This window comes from Geotrypetes seraphini, chromosome 2 (assembly GCF_902459505.1).
Source record: "Geotrypetes seraphini chromosome 2, aGeoSer1.1, whole genome shotgun sequence".
NCBI classification, from domain to species: domain Eukaryota; kingdom Metazoa; phylum Chordata; class Amphibia; order Gymnophiona; family Dermophiidae; genus Geotrypetes; species Geotrypetes seraphini.
In genome coordinates this window covers 196,445,621-196,462,793 of record NC_047085.1, presented here as the reverse complement: position 1 = coordinate 196,462,793, position 17,173 = coordinate 196,445,621, and the positions used below count along the sequence as shown (strand labels likewise).

The window sequence follows — 17,173 nt, the reverse complement described above, 5'->3', positions numbered from 1 at the left end:
GTACATACAATTTAAGTCTTGATATATTTGTTTTTTTGTTACTTTCCCTTGCGATTTATTGTTCTTTCCGTCCCCTTCCTGTCCTGCAGATTTCTGTTTATTGTCTCTTTTGTCATCCCCTTGTGGTACATTCTTATTTTCCTCCTTTCGTTCCTTTCCTTCTTCTTGTTCCATTTCGTCCCCCCCTTGTAGTAGACTCCTCCTAACCTCCTCTTGATTCGTCTGGCTCTGTTGGAATTTCATCACCTGTTTTGTGTCTTTGGTGTCTTCCCAGCACTTTCCCCACTCAGTATCTTCCTTCTCAAGGGTCCCACGGCAACCAGGGGGCACCCATGGAAAATCAGGGGAGGGAAACTGCACAGTGACATCAGGAAATTCTTTTTCACTGAAAGAGTGGTTGACCGCTGGAATAATCTTCCACTTCAGGTCACTGAGGCCAGCAGCGTGCCTGATTTTAAGGCCAAATGGGATAGACACGTGGGATCTATTCACTGAGTTAGATGGGGAAGGGTCATTGCGGTGAGCAGACTAGATGGGCCGTGGCCCTTATCTGCCGTCTATTTCTATGTTTAATATTGTCTTCCGACTCACGACACCCGGTCGACTGTCGGCTTTCCCCTTCTTCTTAGTTAAAGCTTGCTCTATTTCCTTTCCTGACGTTGTTTGCTAGTAGCCTAGTTCCCGCCGTGCTCAAGTGTAGTCCATCTCTCCTGAAGAGCTTGTTCTTGCCCCCAAAACGTTGTCCAGTTCCTCACAAAGTGAAATCCCTCCTCTTCACACCATCTCCTCATCCACTCATTTATTGATTGTAGTTCCGTCTGCCTCTTCACATCAGCCCTCGGTAGGATCTCCGAGAACGCTATCCTCTGAGTCCTCATCTTCAGCTTCCTTCTCAAGATCTTGAACTGTTCGGTAAGAGCATTCCTATTGTAGTCTCTCCTGGTGACATCATTTTTGTCCCGACGTGGGACTATCACTGCCGTCTCTTCCATCTCTGCTCCTTCCAGGATCCTATCGATTCTGTCGGCGATGTCCTTAGTTCCTGCTCCATGGGGCAGGTCACCAGCCTATCCTCTCTCCCTCCTGCTATGTGACTGTCCACATGTCTTAGGATTGAGTCTCCCCACCAGGATTGCAGATTTCCCTTTTTCAGCCTCCTCTGTGGTTGCAGATCAGTGTCTTACGGGTGCTTTTCGTTTTTTCTCTCCCAAGGCGCTGGTGGGAATTTTGCCTCTTCTTCCAGCGAGTTTCCTCCATGGGATCCTTCTGCCTTGGTGTCAAGGCGGTTCTTGTCCTTCGTTTAGTGCATCCTCCTCAATTCCAAGGTGTATTTCTAGTTCTGCTCCTGTAGAATTTTCAGTCCATTCGATTCAAGGCTTTCCTTAATATATAACTCTATGCTTCCACCAATTTTATCTACCCTATTATTACGATATAGCTTATACCCTGATATGAGTGTGTCCCATTGGTTATCTTCCTTCTACCAGGTCTCAGAAATGCCTATTATATCTATCTTTTCATTTAGTGTAATATATTCTAACTCTGTCAATGCAGGAAAAGCGAAAGAAATGCTCCGAGCACAAGAATCCCGACAAGACACCAGAGAAAAAAAAAGACTAAAAACACTGAATAAAATAATAAAATATGGAGAGCAGAACGAACCACACTTCCTGCAGGCACATGTGCAGAAGGGAAAAAATGTGCAAGTAATATTTTCAAACTTCTTTATTGAATATTTGATCCTCTGATTCCCTTACATTGGAATGCCTATATAACCTGCTATTTGAGGAACACACAGAAGTACAAATTATCGTTTCCCTCTTTCAAGGGAATTAAATCAGCTGGGAAACTTTGTCAGTCCTATGTTTTCAAGTTGGTAGAGATTTGGAATGAACTTCCTGGTGTTATTAGAATGATAGACCAATTGCAGTTATTTTGGAAAACCTTAAAAACCCTGCTATCTAATTAGCTTACCTGCAGAACCTACTAATTGTTAACATTGCAAGATTTCCTTCTATGATAGACTAAACTAATTTTTATTATCTTTTATTTCTCCTTATTTTGTTTATTCTAGTCTCTTGATTTCTTGTAAACTGAGTGGAGCTCTGATGAGACATGACCTAGTATATAAACTGAAGACTAGACTAGATTAGATTAGATTAGGTGGAGCTAAGGAGCTCAATGAAGTACAGACGTACAGATAAAAATCTGAACTGGATTCCTTCTGCAGGTGGCATGCAGCCCTGGGGACACTACCCACTTGTCTAGGAATGTCTCACCTAATTGCACTGGAAACTAAATTAGAATGGCATGGTTCTTATGTTGAAATTTCTTACCAATTCCACTATTTCAGATCTTATTTTCAGCAGTCTTCTTTCATTCTCTGCATACTAAAGGAAACAAGCACAACATAAAAATTCCTTTTGTTACTGTTAGAAGCAATATTTTCTCCTAGTTGAACAGTACCATTCTTTCTTTTTTTTTTTAATATATATTATCTTTATTAGCAATTGCAAATGGAACATACAACCAGGAGTACAACAAGCAGAACAAGACAGAGCAAGCATAGATTCCAATTCTAGAAACCCATAACAGCAAAGGAGTCACAAAATAGGAACCCAATGGTCAGATGCCCAACACAATTGACATTTTTGTTTTGAAGTACAAAACCCCCCAAGCAGACACTCACAAATCTCAAACACTCGGCCTCAAACCACAACAAGCAGACCGCAAACACCCCAAACCACCAAACACCCAAATACACATACACTCACATGCACAAGCGTTACCCTCCCGGTGAGAAAACAAAAGAAAAAATCAAGGCACCAGCCCCACCAAAAGTAATAATCACGGAAGGGGGTCCGAGTTCCTCCGGCTCTGAGCTAGAATAGGCAGTTAATGCCCGCTTCCATAAATCGTGATAGCCGCGGGAGGGGCCAAAATCTCAACTCTAGAAACGCGGCGAAGCTCATTACCGCCCCACCTCAGCGAAGCGAGTTGAGCCATTGCGGAAAACGAGGCCACCGAGTCATCCACCCAATGCTGCAAAAGGAGCTTATAGACCACCAAGACAGCCATGTACAGGACCCTGCGTTGGGGGAGCGTAAGCCCTCCCTCAATCAAATCTCGTTGGTCACCCAACAGCAGGAAATCATAAGACCAGGGCACAGCTCGCTGAAGAATGCGTTCCAGAAATGGAAAAACTCTCAGCCATAAGGTCGAAGAAGGGCATTCCAAAAAATGGTGCGTGAGGGTACCCAAAAAAACAATTACATTTAGTACAAACGGCTCCCTCCCAGAGGCCCATGCGAGCCCCCTGGGCCCGAGAAATATAAGCCCGATGCAGAATTTTAAATTGCATTTCCTGAAAATCTGTGGAACCCCCCAAGAAGTGCACAGTGGCAAAAAGATCTAAAAATGCCCTACGATCCAGGGTAGTGCCAAGCTCTGATTGCCACCGGGAAGCCAATCGATCAATAGATCCCAAGTCCATTGCATCTTCAGAATCCGGTACCAAGTAGCTAACTTGTTAGAAGCTGGAGATACTTGAAAAAACTGAACATCCAAGGGACCACAGAACCAAGCATAGTAATTGCCGGGCTTGTAGGTAAGCCCAAAAATGGGTCCTGGGCAGGTGCCAGTGAGCTTGCAGCTGAGCAAAGGTGGGAAACTGACCCCCCCCCCCCCACTGTGAGGAAGTCCTGAAGAGTTCTACCCCCTCTCTGCTCCCACTGCCGAAACCAGGAATGGCCCACTCCCCGGGGGAAAGTTAACATTCCCATACAATTGTAACAAAAGGGAAGCTGCCGGCGTTTTACCCTGCCGACTCCGCCACCACCGCCATGCACGCCGCATGGGAAGAAGATACGCAAACTTAGCCCCGGCCCCCCGGTAAGAAAGACAACGGAGCGTGAAGAAGAGACAGGACCGAGTGAGGGGCACACCAAGATTCTACCCAACCCTGGGGAGAGAATTTATAACAGCCCGACCAGCCCTCATGGATAAAACGAAAACAGAGCCGCGACATTGTAATACCGAAGATCACGAAGGTTCAACCCACCCCTATATTTATCCAAAGACAAAGTGGCATAGCTAATCCTGGCTCGCTTACGCCGCCAGATGAAAGAGGAAACGATCGACCGAAAGATGGCGCACCTCCCTAGCAGTAACCCAAGAGAGGCACTGCCTGCAAGGGATACAGAATCTTAGGGAGAAAGCACCATCTTAGTCAAAGCCACTCGACCCCAAACACCCAGCGGAAGATCTCTCCAGGTATCACCCAAACGCTGAATCGCCTCTAGATGACGGGTTCACATTAGATTGGTACAGAAGTTTTGGGGTCCGGACTTAAATACACACCAAGATAACGCATAGGCCCCTTCACCGGCGGAATCTCGAGGCTCGCATGCCAGGGCTCCACCTTAGTGGACCGTAATGGAAGAAGTTCAGATTTATCACAATTAACCCGCAAACCGGAAAGATCTCCAAAAGAGCGAACCAAAGCGAGGACCCGCGCTAAGTCCCAACGGGGTTGATCAAGATAAAGGAGAATGTCATCCACAAAAAGATTAATACGACTCTCCTTGTCCCCAAGACGAATGCCCTGAAGAGTCGGGTCGTCATGAAACCTAGCAGCCAGGGGCTCGATAGCCAATACGAAAAGTAGCAGGGACAACGGGCATCCCTGGCGCGGCCCCCGTCCCAAAGCAAACGGTTCAGTAAACTGACCATTGACTAAAAGTCGGGCCTGCAGTCGTATATATAAGCTACTAATCCACTGAAGAAGAGAACCTCAATGCCCAAACTGACGCAAAACCCAGAAAAGATATTGCCAGGAGATACTATCAAAAGCTTTCTCCATGTCCAAACCCACAATGGCCGATTCTCCCTCTAGTCCCTGCCTGGAATGAAGGGCCATCAAAGCTCCGGCAAGATTCATCGATGCATAACGGCCCGGTACAAATCCTGCCTGGTCCTCATGAATCAACAACGGCAAAAAAGCATATCAATCTGCGTGCCAAAAGTGCAGCAAAAAGTTTAGCGTCCTGATTAAGGAGGGAAATAGGTCGATAAGATCCCACCCGTCTTGCCAGGCTTAGGCAAAAGCACAGTGTGGGCCATATTAGGGGTCCCCAAACCTCGCTCTTCGGAGAGCACATTGAACGCCGCCGCCAATGCAGGGGATATCTGATCCGACAATATCTTGTAATACTCAGAACCATACCCATCAGGGCCAGGGGCTTTAGTTAACTTAAGTTGCTTAATACCAAGCTGCACCTCCTCGGGGGTTTATAGGCGCGTTCAACTGCTCCACCTGAGCAACTGTCAGTTTAGGAAGCTGAAGCCCCTGGAAAAAAGCATCCCTGTCAGATTCCAAGAACGGTTGGTTGACATATAAGGATTCATAAAAGTGGACAAATTGTTGTTGAATCTGCTGCGTCTGGGTGTAACGATTACCAGCCGTATCTTGAATAGACAAGATAACCTGCCGAGTACGGGGAGGGCGGACCAGAGTAGCCAGCAAACGCCCTGTCTTACCCCACCCAAGAATAGAGTTTATACCGTTGAAAAAAAATATCCCGGGAAGCCTCTCTTGCGTTAAAATGGCATCAATCTGGCGACGTACCGTCAGCAGACGTAGTCTATCCTCCTCAGACAGGGAAATACTGTGACGCACCCTCAAGTGTCGAAACTTCCCCCGATAAAGCCAATAAATCAGCATCCAATTTTATTCCGCTTGCGAGAAAGATAGCAATAATAAACCCCCGCAAAACCACCTTGGAGGCCTCCCAACATGGTCACGGGTGGATATCATCGGTATTATTGTGAGAACTAAATTCCAGCCACTGCTCCTGAGAAATTTATGAAAATCTAGATCTCTATAAAGGGAAACACGGGAAATTTCCAATGCTTTTCACCCCGACTCCGGTGTAAACTGAAGATCAATGACAACCGGGAATGATCCGAGAAAGGAGCTTCCTCAATATTAATCCCAGACACTCTGTGGAGCAGAGAGGGAGAGATCAGCAGTAGTCTAAACCGAGTATAGACATTATGGGGATGGGAAGTAACAAAGTATAAGTGCGTTCCATCGGATGCAAAGTCCTCCAAGTGTTCCAACAGCTGCAACTGGCTAAGCAAAAATGTACCCCCTTGGCTCCATGGTTCCCTCGTCCCCTCTTTGGGCGGGCTACAATCCAAAGCAGGATCTACAGTAATATTGAAATCCCCTCCCACTACTGGTTGGTAAGTAGGATACATGGCTATCTTGGCCAGCAGAGCTGAAAAGAATTGTGGTTATACACATTAGGAGCATACAAGTTGCAGAATAAACCAATTGATGGCCCCATAAACTCCCCCAAAACTACAACATAGCGGCCCTCTGGGTCTGGAGAACTTTATGAAGGTGGAAAGGCAGTTGTTTATGAATGAGTATTGCAACCCCTCTTTTCCGGGTGCCAAAGGATGAATAATAAACCTCACCCACCCATTCCCTGCGAAGCTTAAGATGTTCAGCCGGGGACAAATGGGGGCTCTTGTACAAAAGCAATATCCGTTCCCTCTTCCGGAACCAGGACAAAACCTTTTTCCTCTTGACAGGAGAGTGGATCCCATCCACATTGAAAGTGGCTATAGTCAACTTGTCATGGAGGAAAAGGGCTGCCAGACACAATAGGCAAGGAACAACCAGCTGGAAAAGATAGGAAAGCCCCCAGCTAGGCCTCCCATCTAGATGTACCAGGGACAGAAGCACCCCAGAAGATGCCCAGGGGCGGAGCAGAACAAATCCCACCCAAGGAGATCACAGCACAAAACATCCAACCATCCCCCCACATCCTATGCACACCCCCCCACACATACCAACATGCATGCAGAACACACATCACCCCCCTACCCCCCTCCCAGACCCCACCCCCCCACATTCCCAACCATCCCCACCCCCTCCCCCAGAGCAGACTATCTCCGAAGACCCCCAAACCCACCCCCCACAGAACTGAAAAAAACTAAGAACAAAAAACTGCACTCCCAAAAAACAGGAGCAACCTAATGGCCAAGTCCGTGCTCTCTTAGACCCACAGCCTCCCACATAGACAACTGTTGCCTACGCGGGTACAGAGATCAGCCACCGCTGAGGTCCAAGTGTCTCTCACCAGCAGTCCAACCCAATTGAAGTCCAACAAGGAAGTAAATGGATGAAGTGGGACCGAAAGCCCCTGCGACCAGGAGTGAACAATCCAACCTCCAGAACCAGGAACCCAGCCAGGGCCCAGGCCAGGGTACCACGCCCGGGCTCATCCAATCAGGGCAACGCAGCTCCAGAGGAGGCGACAGAAGTCAGGCGATGGGTCCTCAACTGCCCAGGGCAACCAAAAACAGACTTAAGCAGGCAAAATCCTCCAGGGAGACCGCAGGACTGGTGTCAGTTATCATTAAACACCCTGATCAGCCGCCGGGGCTCCGCCGTCCACGATCTCAGGAATAGAGTCCATAAAGTGTTGTGCAGCCGCTCTGTCTGTGAAGGTTTGTGGCCTCCCATCCCGCCAAATGCGGAGAGAAGCCGGATACACAAGCGCAAACCTCACTCCCCGACGGTGAAGCGTGGAGCAGAGCGGCGCCATTTCCTTACGAAGGGAGGCCACGTGCAAGGAGTAATCATTGAAGAGCAACAGTTTTTTCCCTTCGTACTCTAGCCGACCAGATTTCCGAAAGGCTTGCATGATGAGCTCCTTTTCTTTCCAATTGATGTATCTAGCAATCGCAGCTCTCGAGCGGTTGTTATCCCCCACAACCGCCTGGCCCATGCAGTGCCCTCGCTCACAGATGAAACTGGCTGCTGGAATCTCCAGGCCAAGCTGCGTGGGGAGCCAAACCTGGAAGAAGTGATAAAGGTCTTGATTCAGCCCTGAGCTCAGGCAGCCCCACCACTCTCAAATTATTTTGTCGCTGACGGTTTTCCCTGGTCATCCAACCGGCCCATCAGTGCTGCCACCTGATCTTGCAGTAGCAACCACACTCGCGCGATCCTGTAGCGCTGCCTCCTCACTGTCGGACACCCTCTGCTCCACCGCTGCGATACGGCCAGCTTGCGTCTCAAATCTCTCATTTATACAGTCCATAGCCGACTGTAACTTGTGGAGCCTATCTTCCAGGGCTGCAGTGACCATTCGGGAGATTTCCAGGGCCCATTCGCCCCATTGTGCTGGGGCAGAAGCAGGAGTCGGCGACGCCGCCATTTTGAGCACAGGAGCAGCAGATTTATGCTTCGGCGTTTTCGCCGATTTAACCAGCATTCCGGGCTGAGGCGCGCTGTCCGGCGGCTCCCCACGTGCACCCCCCCCCGCAGAGATCTCCGAGCAGGCAGGAGCGCTGCAATGAGGCGTGGCTCGGGAGTGAAGCAGGCTTTTGAAGGCCGTGGGCTAGAGAGCTCCTAGACACGCGTCTGCCTAGGTCCGACGCATCACGTGACCCCCCGAACAGTACCATTCTACTGCTCATAATTGTCAATATTTGGTTTGTCTACATAGCCTATAATGTTTATAAAGGGAAAGAAAAAGCATTCCTGCAACATTCAAGCAGGTGAGGTTAATACAGAGCTAAGACTATAATGCAAGGGACCTGATTTTTCCCTGACTTCTAGGTCATTTCTTTCCTATGCAAGCTACCAGCTCGGTTGTATAATGATACAGCAGTCTTCTCCAATAAGACAATATACAAGTATCTAATTTCTACCATGTTTACTATCACCTCTAGGAGATTATAGGTAAAACACTTCATTAACCCCCCTTTTACTAAACCGCAACAGCGGTTATTAGTGGAGGGAGCCACGCTGAATGCATTTCTAGAGTTCCTATGACTGTTGGGAGCAACGCAAATCATTCAGTGCAGCTCCCTGTGCTAATAACCACAATTGCGGTTTAGTAAAAAGGGGGGGGGGTAAGTTTGCATGTGAGGAGTTATACAGGAGAACAACTCGTTGTCATTGAATCATTTTGTTATCTGGAAATTATTTTTGATCATCAGTAATCCTTTTGCTCTATGTAAAGCAGGATTCTTCACATTGCACCAACTACCTATGGTCTGTAATTTGTTTGATCATAATTTCTTTCATTCTCTCTTACTTGCCTTTTTTATGACTAGACTCACCATTGTTTATTCTCGTTCTCTCATTCCTTTCTGAACAAATGTCAAACCCTACAAAATTATGCCATCTGTCTGCTCTGTAATTTGTGCATAGGATGCTTCTGCTCAAGGACCACCAATGGTTACCAGTTGAATGGAAGATTAGGTTCATACATGGATAATCTTCTTTCTGTTAATACACAGTCTGTACGATAGGTGAATATCCCCTGGTTGCGAGTTGTTGCAGAAGAATATCAATCACATCTTTTCTATTCCACCTCTTTCCCCAGTGGGATGTAGTGCCCTCTTCAGTTTGTACCAAAGCAGTCGATCACCACTACAACAGAAGAACTGAGAAAGAGGAGTATGAGGAGTTTTCATAGTGAAACAGTACATTTCTGTTCTGTAACTTATGAAAAGAATAGTTAAGATAAACTTGCAATGCGGGTGTACAACACAAGTCACCTTGTTGTGTGCAACTAACATGAATGCATATGAAGCTCAAAAACTCAACTCATCACTTTATTTACCATTAATAATTACACTTTCATCCAACTGATAGAAGATCTCCATTTCTGGACTATGGACTGTCTGAGGTGCCAAGCAGACGTGTAGAAGACACACTCACAGGGTGGGCTGTGCAGACTTCTATGTGTATTAATAGAAAGAAGATTATCCAGGTAAGAACCTAATTTTCCATTCTTTTACATAAACATAGAAGTCTGTACAAAAGATGACATACCAAAGGAGTGTCAGATGTCTAGGATGGGCCAGATGAGCCTGCCTACAAAGCCAAGGACCCAAAAGTGGTGTTCTTCCAAGCCACCATGTCTACTTTGTAAAATCTTATAAAGGTATAGAGAATAGACCAAGTAGCTGCTCTACAGATCTCTTTGGGCAGAACTGCTCGAATCTCTACCCACGAAGATACCGCACTTCTAGTTGAATGAGCTTTAAGAGAAATCAATGGCTGTTTTGCCACAACCAATATATGTCGATGAAATTGCTATGCAAATCCATCTGGCAATAGATGCCTTGGAAGCTGGTCTGCCTCTTCTTGACTTACTGGTTAGAACAAAAAGACAACCAGTAAGGCGAAAGTCATTGATTTTTTTCCAGATAGTGAAGTAAAACTCTACATATGTCCAGACTCTTATCTTGCTTAGCCAAACTCATAGAATGAAAAGCGGGTAAACAAACTTCACCACCACCTTCTGACGTCTGCCGTTCAGCCAATCCCCAATCCATGTAGTTAGAATGTCTCCTAATCCTATCGATTTTCGCTTGTTCAGTAATCTTCGATGAGGGACGCTATCAAATGCTTTGCTGAAGTCCAAATATACCACGTCTAGTGACTCTCCGGCGTTACTAGACAACTGGACGCCGGAGAGTCACTAGACGTATATTTGGACTTCAGCAAAGCATTTGATAGCGTCCCTCATCGAAGATTACTGAACAAGCTAAAATCGATAGGATTAGGAGACATTCTAACTACATGGATTGGGGATTGGCTGAACGGCAGACGTCAGAAGGTGGTGGTGAATGGTACCCCATCTGAAGCGTCGGACGTGATCAGTGGAGTGCCGCAGGGATCGGTCCTGGGCCCAATTCTATTCAACTTATTCATAAGGGATATGACACAAGGACTTAGAGGAAGGGTATCACTATTCACCGACGACGCCAAACTTTGCAACATAGTAGGCAAAAGCTCATTACCTGATAATATGACACACGACCTACTGCTGCTGGAACAATGGTCAAATACTTGGCAGCTAGGCTTCAATGCTAAGAAATGCAAGATAATGCACTTGGGCAAGAGAAACCCGCGTAGAGCTTATGTACTAAATGGCGAGACCTTGGTTAGGACCACGGAGGAACGCGATCTAGGAGTGATCATTAGTGAAGACATGAAAGTTGCCAATCAAGTGGAGAAGGCTTCCTCCAAGGCAAGACAAATATTGGGGTGTATCCGCAGAGGTTTCGTCAGCAGGAGACCTGAAGTTATGATGCCGTTGTACAAAGCCATGGTGAGGCCGCACTTGGAGTACTGTGTCTCAGTTTTGGAGACCACACTACCGAAAGGACGTGCTAAGGATCGAGTCGGTTCAGCGAACGGCCACCAGGATGGTTGTGGGGCTCAAGGATCTCCCGTATGGTGAAAGACTACAGAAGTTGCGACTGTACTCACTCGAGGAAAGAAGAGAACGGGGAGATATGATCGAAACGTATAAATACATTACGGGACGCATCGAGTCAGAAGATGATATCTTCTGGCCCATGGGTCCCTCGACCACCAGAGGACATCCGCTGAAAGTCAGGGGAGGGAAGTTTCACGGCGACTCCAGGAAGTACTTCTTCACCGAAAGAGTGGTGGATCATTGGAACAGACTACCACTCCAGGTGGTAAAGGCCAGCAGCGTGACGGATTTTAAGAATAAATGGGATACTCTTGTGGGATCTTTAAGGAAGTAAATTCAGGGGGGGGGATACTTGGAATGGGCAGACTTGGTGGGCTGTAGCCCTTTTCTGCCGCTTTTTCTATGTTTCTATGTGAAAAGCTGAAACAACCTTCAGTAGAAAGGAAGGTTCTGTGCACAAGTAAACTCCAGCCTCTGTGATCCTGGGATATGGTTCCCTGCATCACAATGCCTGCAATTCTGAGACTTTTCTTGCTGCTACCAGATTATCTTCACTATGAGATCCAGAAGGGACACCTCTTGAAGAGGCTTACTGAGGCCTTTCAAAAAGATATTAAGAATCCATGATGGAACAGGTTGACATATTAGAGTATGCAACCTGAGCATGCGCCCCCTTAAAAATCTGGTCACATATGGATGAGATGCCAGCGATAACTTTGTCCACTTGAGCTCAAAAACAGAAAAGATTTTCCAGGCCTTAGCATAGGCTATGACATTCACAGGCTTCTTAGCCTGGAGAACGGTAGAAATGACTACTTCCGAATATCGGTTTTGTGTTAAGGCTGCATGCTCAAGAGCCATGCTGTAAGACCAAAGCGATCTGGGATCTCCATGGGCACTGGTCCCTGAGGAGACCTGTATGAATTGGCAGCTTGATGCTTCAGTCCCTTTGAAGACATACTAGATCCAAATACAATGGTCAGCAACACCAATCTGGGACTACTAGAACCACTAGCTCCGGGTGAGTTGCCCCCACCGTGGGCCATGGTAGAAAAACAGAGCAACCTGTTTTCCAGCCATGGTTGAATCAGCGTACTCAAACCTGTGCTTCCAAGCTTGTCCCTGTGGTTGTGGAATTGCTCCACTTTCATGCTTTTGGCTGAGACCATCAAATCTATTGCTGGTCTTCCCCAGCATCACAGAATGAGGTCAAAAACTCTTTGAGACAGTGTCCATTTTCCTGGATCCAAGATCTGACATCTGAGAAAATCTGGATAAACATTCTCTACTCCCGCCACCTGGGTTGTGGAGAGCATCTGAAGATGAACTTCCTCCCACTGGAACAACCTCTGAGTATCCATGCGTAATGGCGCACTCCTGGTGCCCCCATGCCAGTTTGCTTTACAAAGGCCACTACCGTGGCATTATCTGAGAAGACCCTGTTGCTTTGCCTTCTAGGTATTTTTCCACTGACGGTAATGCCAGTCAAATAGGTCTCAGTTCCAGCCAGTTTATGGACCATTTCCTCTGATGGGGAGACTACTAGCCCTGCACTGGTTGACCATCGCAATGGGACCTTCAGCCGAAAAAGCAGGCATCAGTTGTTAGAAGCACCCACAGGATATTCGCAGAGGCCTGCTCTTGGCAAAGGAGTCTATCTGAAGCCACCAGCATAAGCTGGTCCTCACTATCCCTGTCCAGGGAAGCTGAAGTTGGAGGGAATGTCTCTGAGGAGACTACTGGGACAGAAGGGAGTCCTGAGGGGATGAATATGCACTCTTGCCCATGGAATCACTTCCAAGATTATTAATTTTTGTTATATCATCTATTCCTAGTATCTCTAGACAGTTTACAGAGAATAAAACAACAAAAGTAATAGAAGTTAAACCAAAAGAAAAATATAATCTTAAAATATAAAGGAGGGAATAGACTAGACAAATGGGGAAAACGTGTGAGGAAGCTGGGGAAGGGAAATAAAGTTACAATAAAATTGGGGTACAAAGAGTTGGGATGGTAAAAACAGTAGGGTGGGTCTCTTCTATTTTGCATCATACAGTAGGAAAGAGTTAATCTGTATCAAAAGCGTCGTGAAACAAAAAAGTTTGAATTTGAATAATGAGAGAGACGACTCTTGTCTGAGTTCATTAGGCATCATATTCCAGAGAGTCGGAGCCATGATAGAGAAGATTGACTTCTGTGTAGAGTCGTATAAGATTTCACGTATGGAAGGGATTACAAGAAGTTTATGAGTTGGATTGTAAGGGGTAACATGATCATATTTTTTGCTTTATGGAAAAACTTAATGTCACCATCATCGACCCCATCACCTTGAGATGATGCCAAGTCGTGGGATTTGGCATCACTAAGAGATCCATAATTTGTTTCCTGAGCTTCTGTTTGCATGGTTTGGGAAGAAAGACACAGTCCTCCGCCATGTCATATCATAATCCCAGATGCTCCAGGCATTGGGTCGGTTGGGCTGTTCTTGAAGTTGATTATCCAACCCAGGTCCAGCAAGAGTTCTACAACTTATTTTACTGCCTGTTCTCCTTCCTGCTTTGATGTGACTCTGATCAGCCAATTGTCCAAGTATGGGTGTACCTGGATTCCCATCCTGTGAAAAAGCTGCAAGCACCACCATCACCTTGGTGAAGGTATACGAAGTGCTGACAACCCGAAGGGCAGTGCTGTAAACTGGAAATGACTTTCTAGAACATGAAATCTTAAGTATTTCCTGCTCAATGACTCACCAAATGGTATCCATGCACAAACGCGGCACTTTCAGGACTACATTCAGAGACTTTAGGTCTAGAATACATCTCCCATCTTTGGTGTCTTTCTAGGGGTATCTGCTGGATCTCTGAGTGAACAAGCCTGTGTAATATTGATGATAACAGAAGGAGGAACAAAAATTGCCTCTGCTGCCCCACATGGTGTGGCGAGGCCTGCTGTCTGGTAGGGATTTAGGACAGTGATCTGCCACACTGGCCATGAGGTTGTCTAAGCCTTTACCAAACAGCATATGTCCTTTGAAGGGGAGTCTGCCCAAAGAGGCCTTGGAAGCTGAATCACCCGCCCATTTCCTGATCCAGAGCATCCTGTGGGCAGAAACTTGCTCATGATTCTTAGGTCATAAAGAGCATTCATCACATAATCTACCCCCTCTAGTACCAGATGGGGCATACGTCCTCCTCTGCAGCAGGACTCTATCACAACCTGGTGTGGCAGGCAAGTGCCATGAACGAGGCTACCACTGCAACCTTGATGCCCAAAGTTAGCATCTCAAATTGTCTCTTAAGGACAATGTCCACTTTGCCTTCTTGCACGTCCTTTAACATTATGCATCCCTCACTAGATAGGGAGGTGCATTTTGTCACTCTCAGCTGGCTAAATAGCTGCTAAAACTCCAGAGCCACAAAATAAAGCTTAGCCATAGTCCTGGCCACCTTTAGGGAACCTTCCAGACTCTCCCATTGACTAACAAAGTGATGTTCAGGTGCATAGTGCCACTCATAACTGATTGTGAGGTTAACAGCTCTTGAGTTTCCATTTTTAACTCCCAGAGCACATCTGTAATGATATGAGGACAGTAACAGACATAAAAGATGCCTCACTGACAGGTCTCCCTGGTCAAAGGAAAATACCACCTCCTGACTACTCATCCCTAACTAGAATCCTCCAGGAGAGGTTTCTCCCTGGAAAATTAAAGGCAGTGAGTCCAACCTCCAATCCTAGTCTTTTTCCATCTCTTAGTGGTGAGGAGGCATCCTGGGTGGATGGCTTCCCTGGTCTGCCTCCAGAGCGCCCAGACAGTGCAGAATGCCTCAGGCCCGATAATCTCTTTTGGAGAGCTTATTTAACAAAATCTGGGGTCTATCCCTAAATAGGTGGCCCCATAGACCCCTAAACAGGCAGCCTCGTGCAACAAAGGAGCGTGCGCTCCTTCATGCGACTCATGAGTATGCCTTCTTATTCTATCCTTTTACTCTTAATGGCTAATCTCCTTTCCCTGGACAATCCTTCAAATATCTCTACTTTATGGGGCCATAGGTCGCCCTGTGTTAGGTCTTCTTCCTTTCCTCGGCCTAGGAACTTAATCTCTGTTCCATTGACCTTGCACAGGGATCTGTCACCCACTTCTCTTATTCAAAATTCTGCCTGCTTAAAAATCGCAAGTTTAAATGTTAGATGCTTATCTTTGGAAAAGCTGGATATTTTTGCAGAATTGGAAACCCGGTTATCCCCCGGTGAAGAGGGCCTCCCAGGCTACACTGTCTTATTTCACCATCAACCACACAGAAAGGGGGGTGGTCTTGCAATCTACTTGTCTATTTTAGTGACTGCATCAGAGGAACAGCGTAATCCTCTATCATTACTAGAATGCCTAGCACTGAAGGTTCCCCTCCTATAACACAACCTTTTTTCTCAGCTCTCTTTGATCTAATTTCATCATATTCACTTCTTCTTTCACCGCTTCTCTTACTGAGGGATATAAACAGTCATCTTGATGTACCTTCTAATTACCTCACCAGTGAATACTTGGCTTTTCTTAATGACTGCTCTCTTCATCAGTTTGTTTCTGGCCCTACTCACTCACTGTGATTATTACTAATTCGTTCTTTTATTCTAATATTTCTAATCTCTCTACTATATCTGTACACCCTTGACCAGACCATTCCCTTATCCAGTTTTTCCTCGTTATTTTCAACTCCTCTACTACCTGTTGCTTCAGCCCCCTCTTCTTACAAATACGTCAGAAATCTTCAATCAACCACAGAGAATTTTTTCAAAAACTGTGATTTATTCCCTACTAATTATCCTGACATTGACCTATGTGATCAGGTTAAAATCTGGGACAACACTCTTCAGACAGCACTTGATCTTTCTTCCCCTCCTAAAATGATTTTTCCTACTCGTTGTCCCTCCCAGCCTTGGTTTCACTTGGGTCTTCAGCTTCCGCGACATCAATTAAGAAGTGCAGAAAGTTCTTGGAGAAAGAACCCTATAGTGTCCACAAATACTCAATTCAAATCTCTTTCAAGGTTCTACTCGTCCTCTTTAAGAAAAGTGAAATGTAATTATACACACAGGACTCCGCAACGAGATCTAAACAATTCCCAATTAAATCGGGTTCAACCTGTGAATAATCTCAATGCCGAACACTTTGCCCAAGGTTTTCATGACAGGTCACGCACCTAAGGCAATCCTTAACAACTTTATCTATTTCTTCTTCCCCTTCTGATCTCTCCTCTACTATGGTTCCTGTGTTGGAGCTTTCTGCCTTTAATCCTCCCTCAATCTCTTACATAAATAAAGTAGTAAATTAATTTTGACCTAGTTCTTCTCCAAACGATCCAATTCCATCTTTTCTTATAAAAATATCCTGGATAGCCTCTCTGGATCTTTACTGGCTATAGTCTCTCAAACTGTCTTAAATCTGCAACATTCCCCCCCCTTCCTGGAAGCATGCTATAGTAACTCCGGTGCTTAAATCTCCAAATTTGGATCCTTCATTAATCAGTAATATAGGCCCATTTCTAATTTATGAGCCTTTCCTTTCCAAAATCACTGAAAATGTGGTTGCTGCCCAATTATCTGACTTCCTAGATTCTACTAATGCTCTCCATCCAAGTCAGACAGGCTTTCGTCTGCAGCACTCGACTGAGTATTCACTCTTACTCTTAGGTTTAACTAACTATGTAAGATCCATTCTTGACGGCAATCATGACGTCATTCTTTTCTCATTGGATATGTCTGCTGCATTCAACTTAGTAGACCATTCAATCGTTTAAGGATTTACGTAACACTGATAAAGCCCTTCAATGGTTCAACTCGTATCTCACTGAGCGGTCTTACTCAGTTTATTATTCTGGTTCACTTTCTACCCCATAGCAGCTTCAATCAGGTGTTCTACA

At 45.9% G+C, this 17,173-nt stretch overlaps 1 protein-coding gene across 2 annotated transcripts in view; it reads right to left on the bottom strand.

The window, feature by feature from the left end:
* The window catches only part of MCUR1 (mitochondrial calcium uniporter regulator 1), a 119,885-nt gene that overhangs the window by 27,171 nt on the left and 75,541 nt on the right, over positions 1–17,173 (bottom strand). For both annotated transcript variants that reach the window (XM_033934624.1, XM_033934626.1), the window contains exon 7: positions 2,337–2,390. In XM_033934624.1, the coding sequence (XP_033790515.1) occupies positions 2,337–2,390 (54 nt within the window). The remainder of the gene's footprint in view (positions 1–2,336; positions 2,391–17,173) is intronic.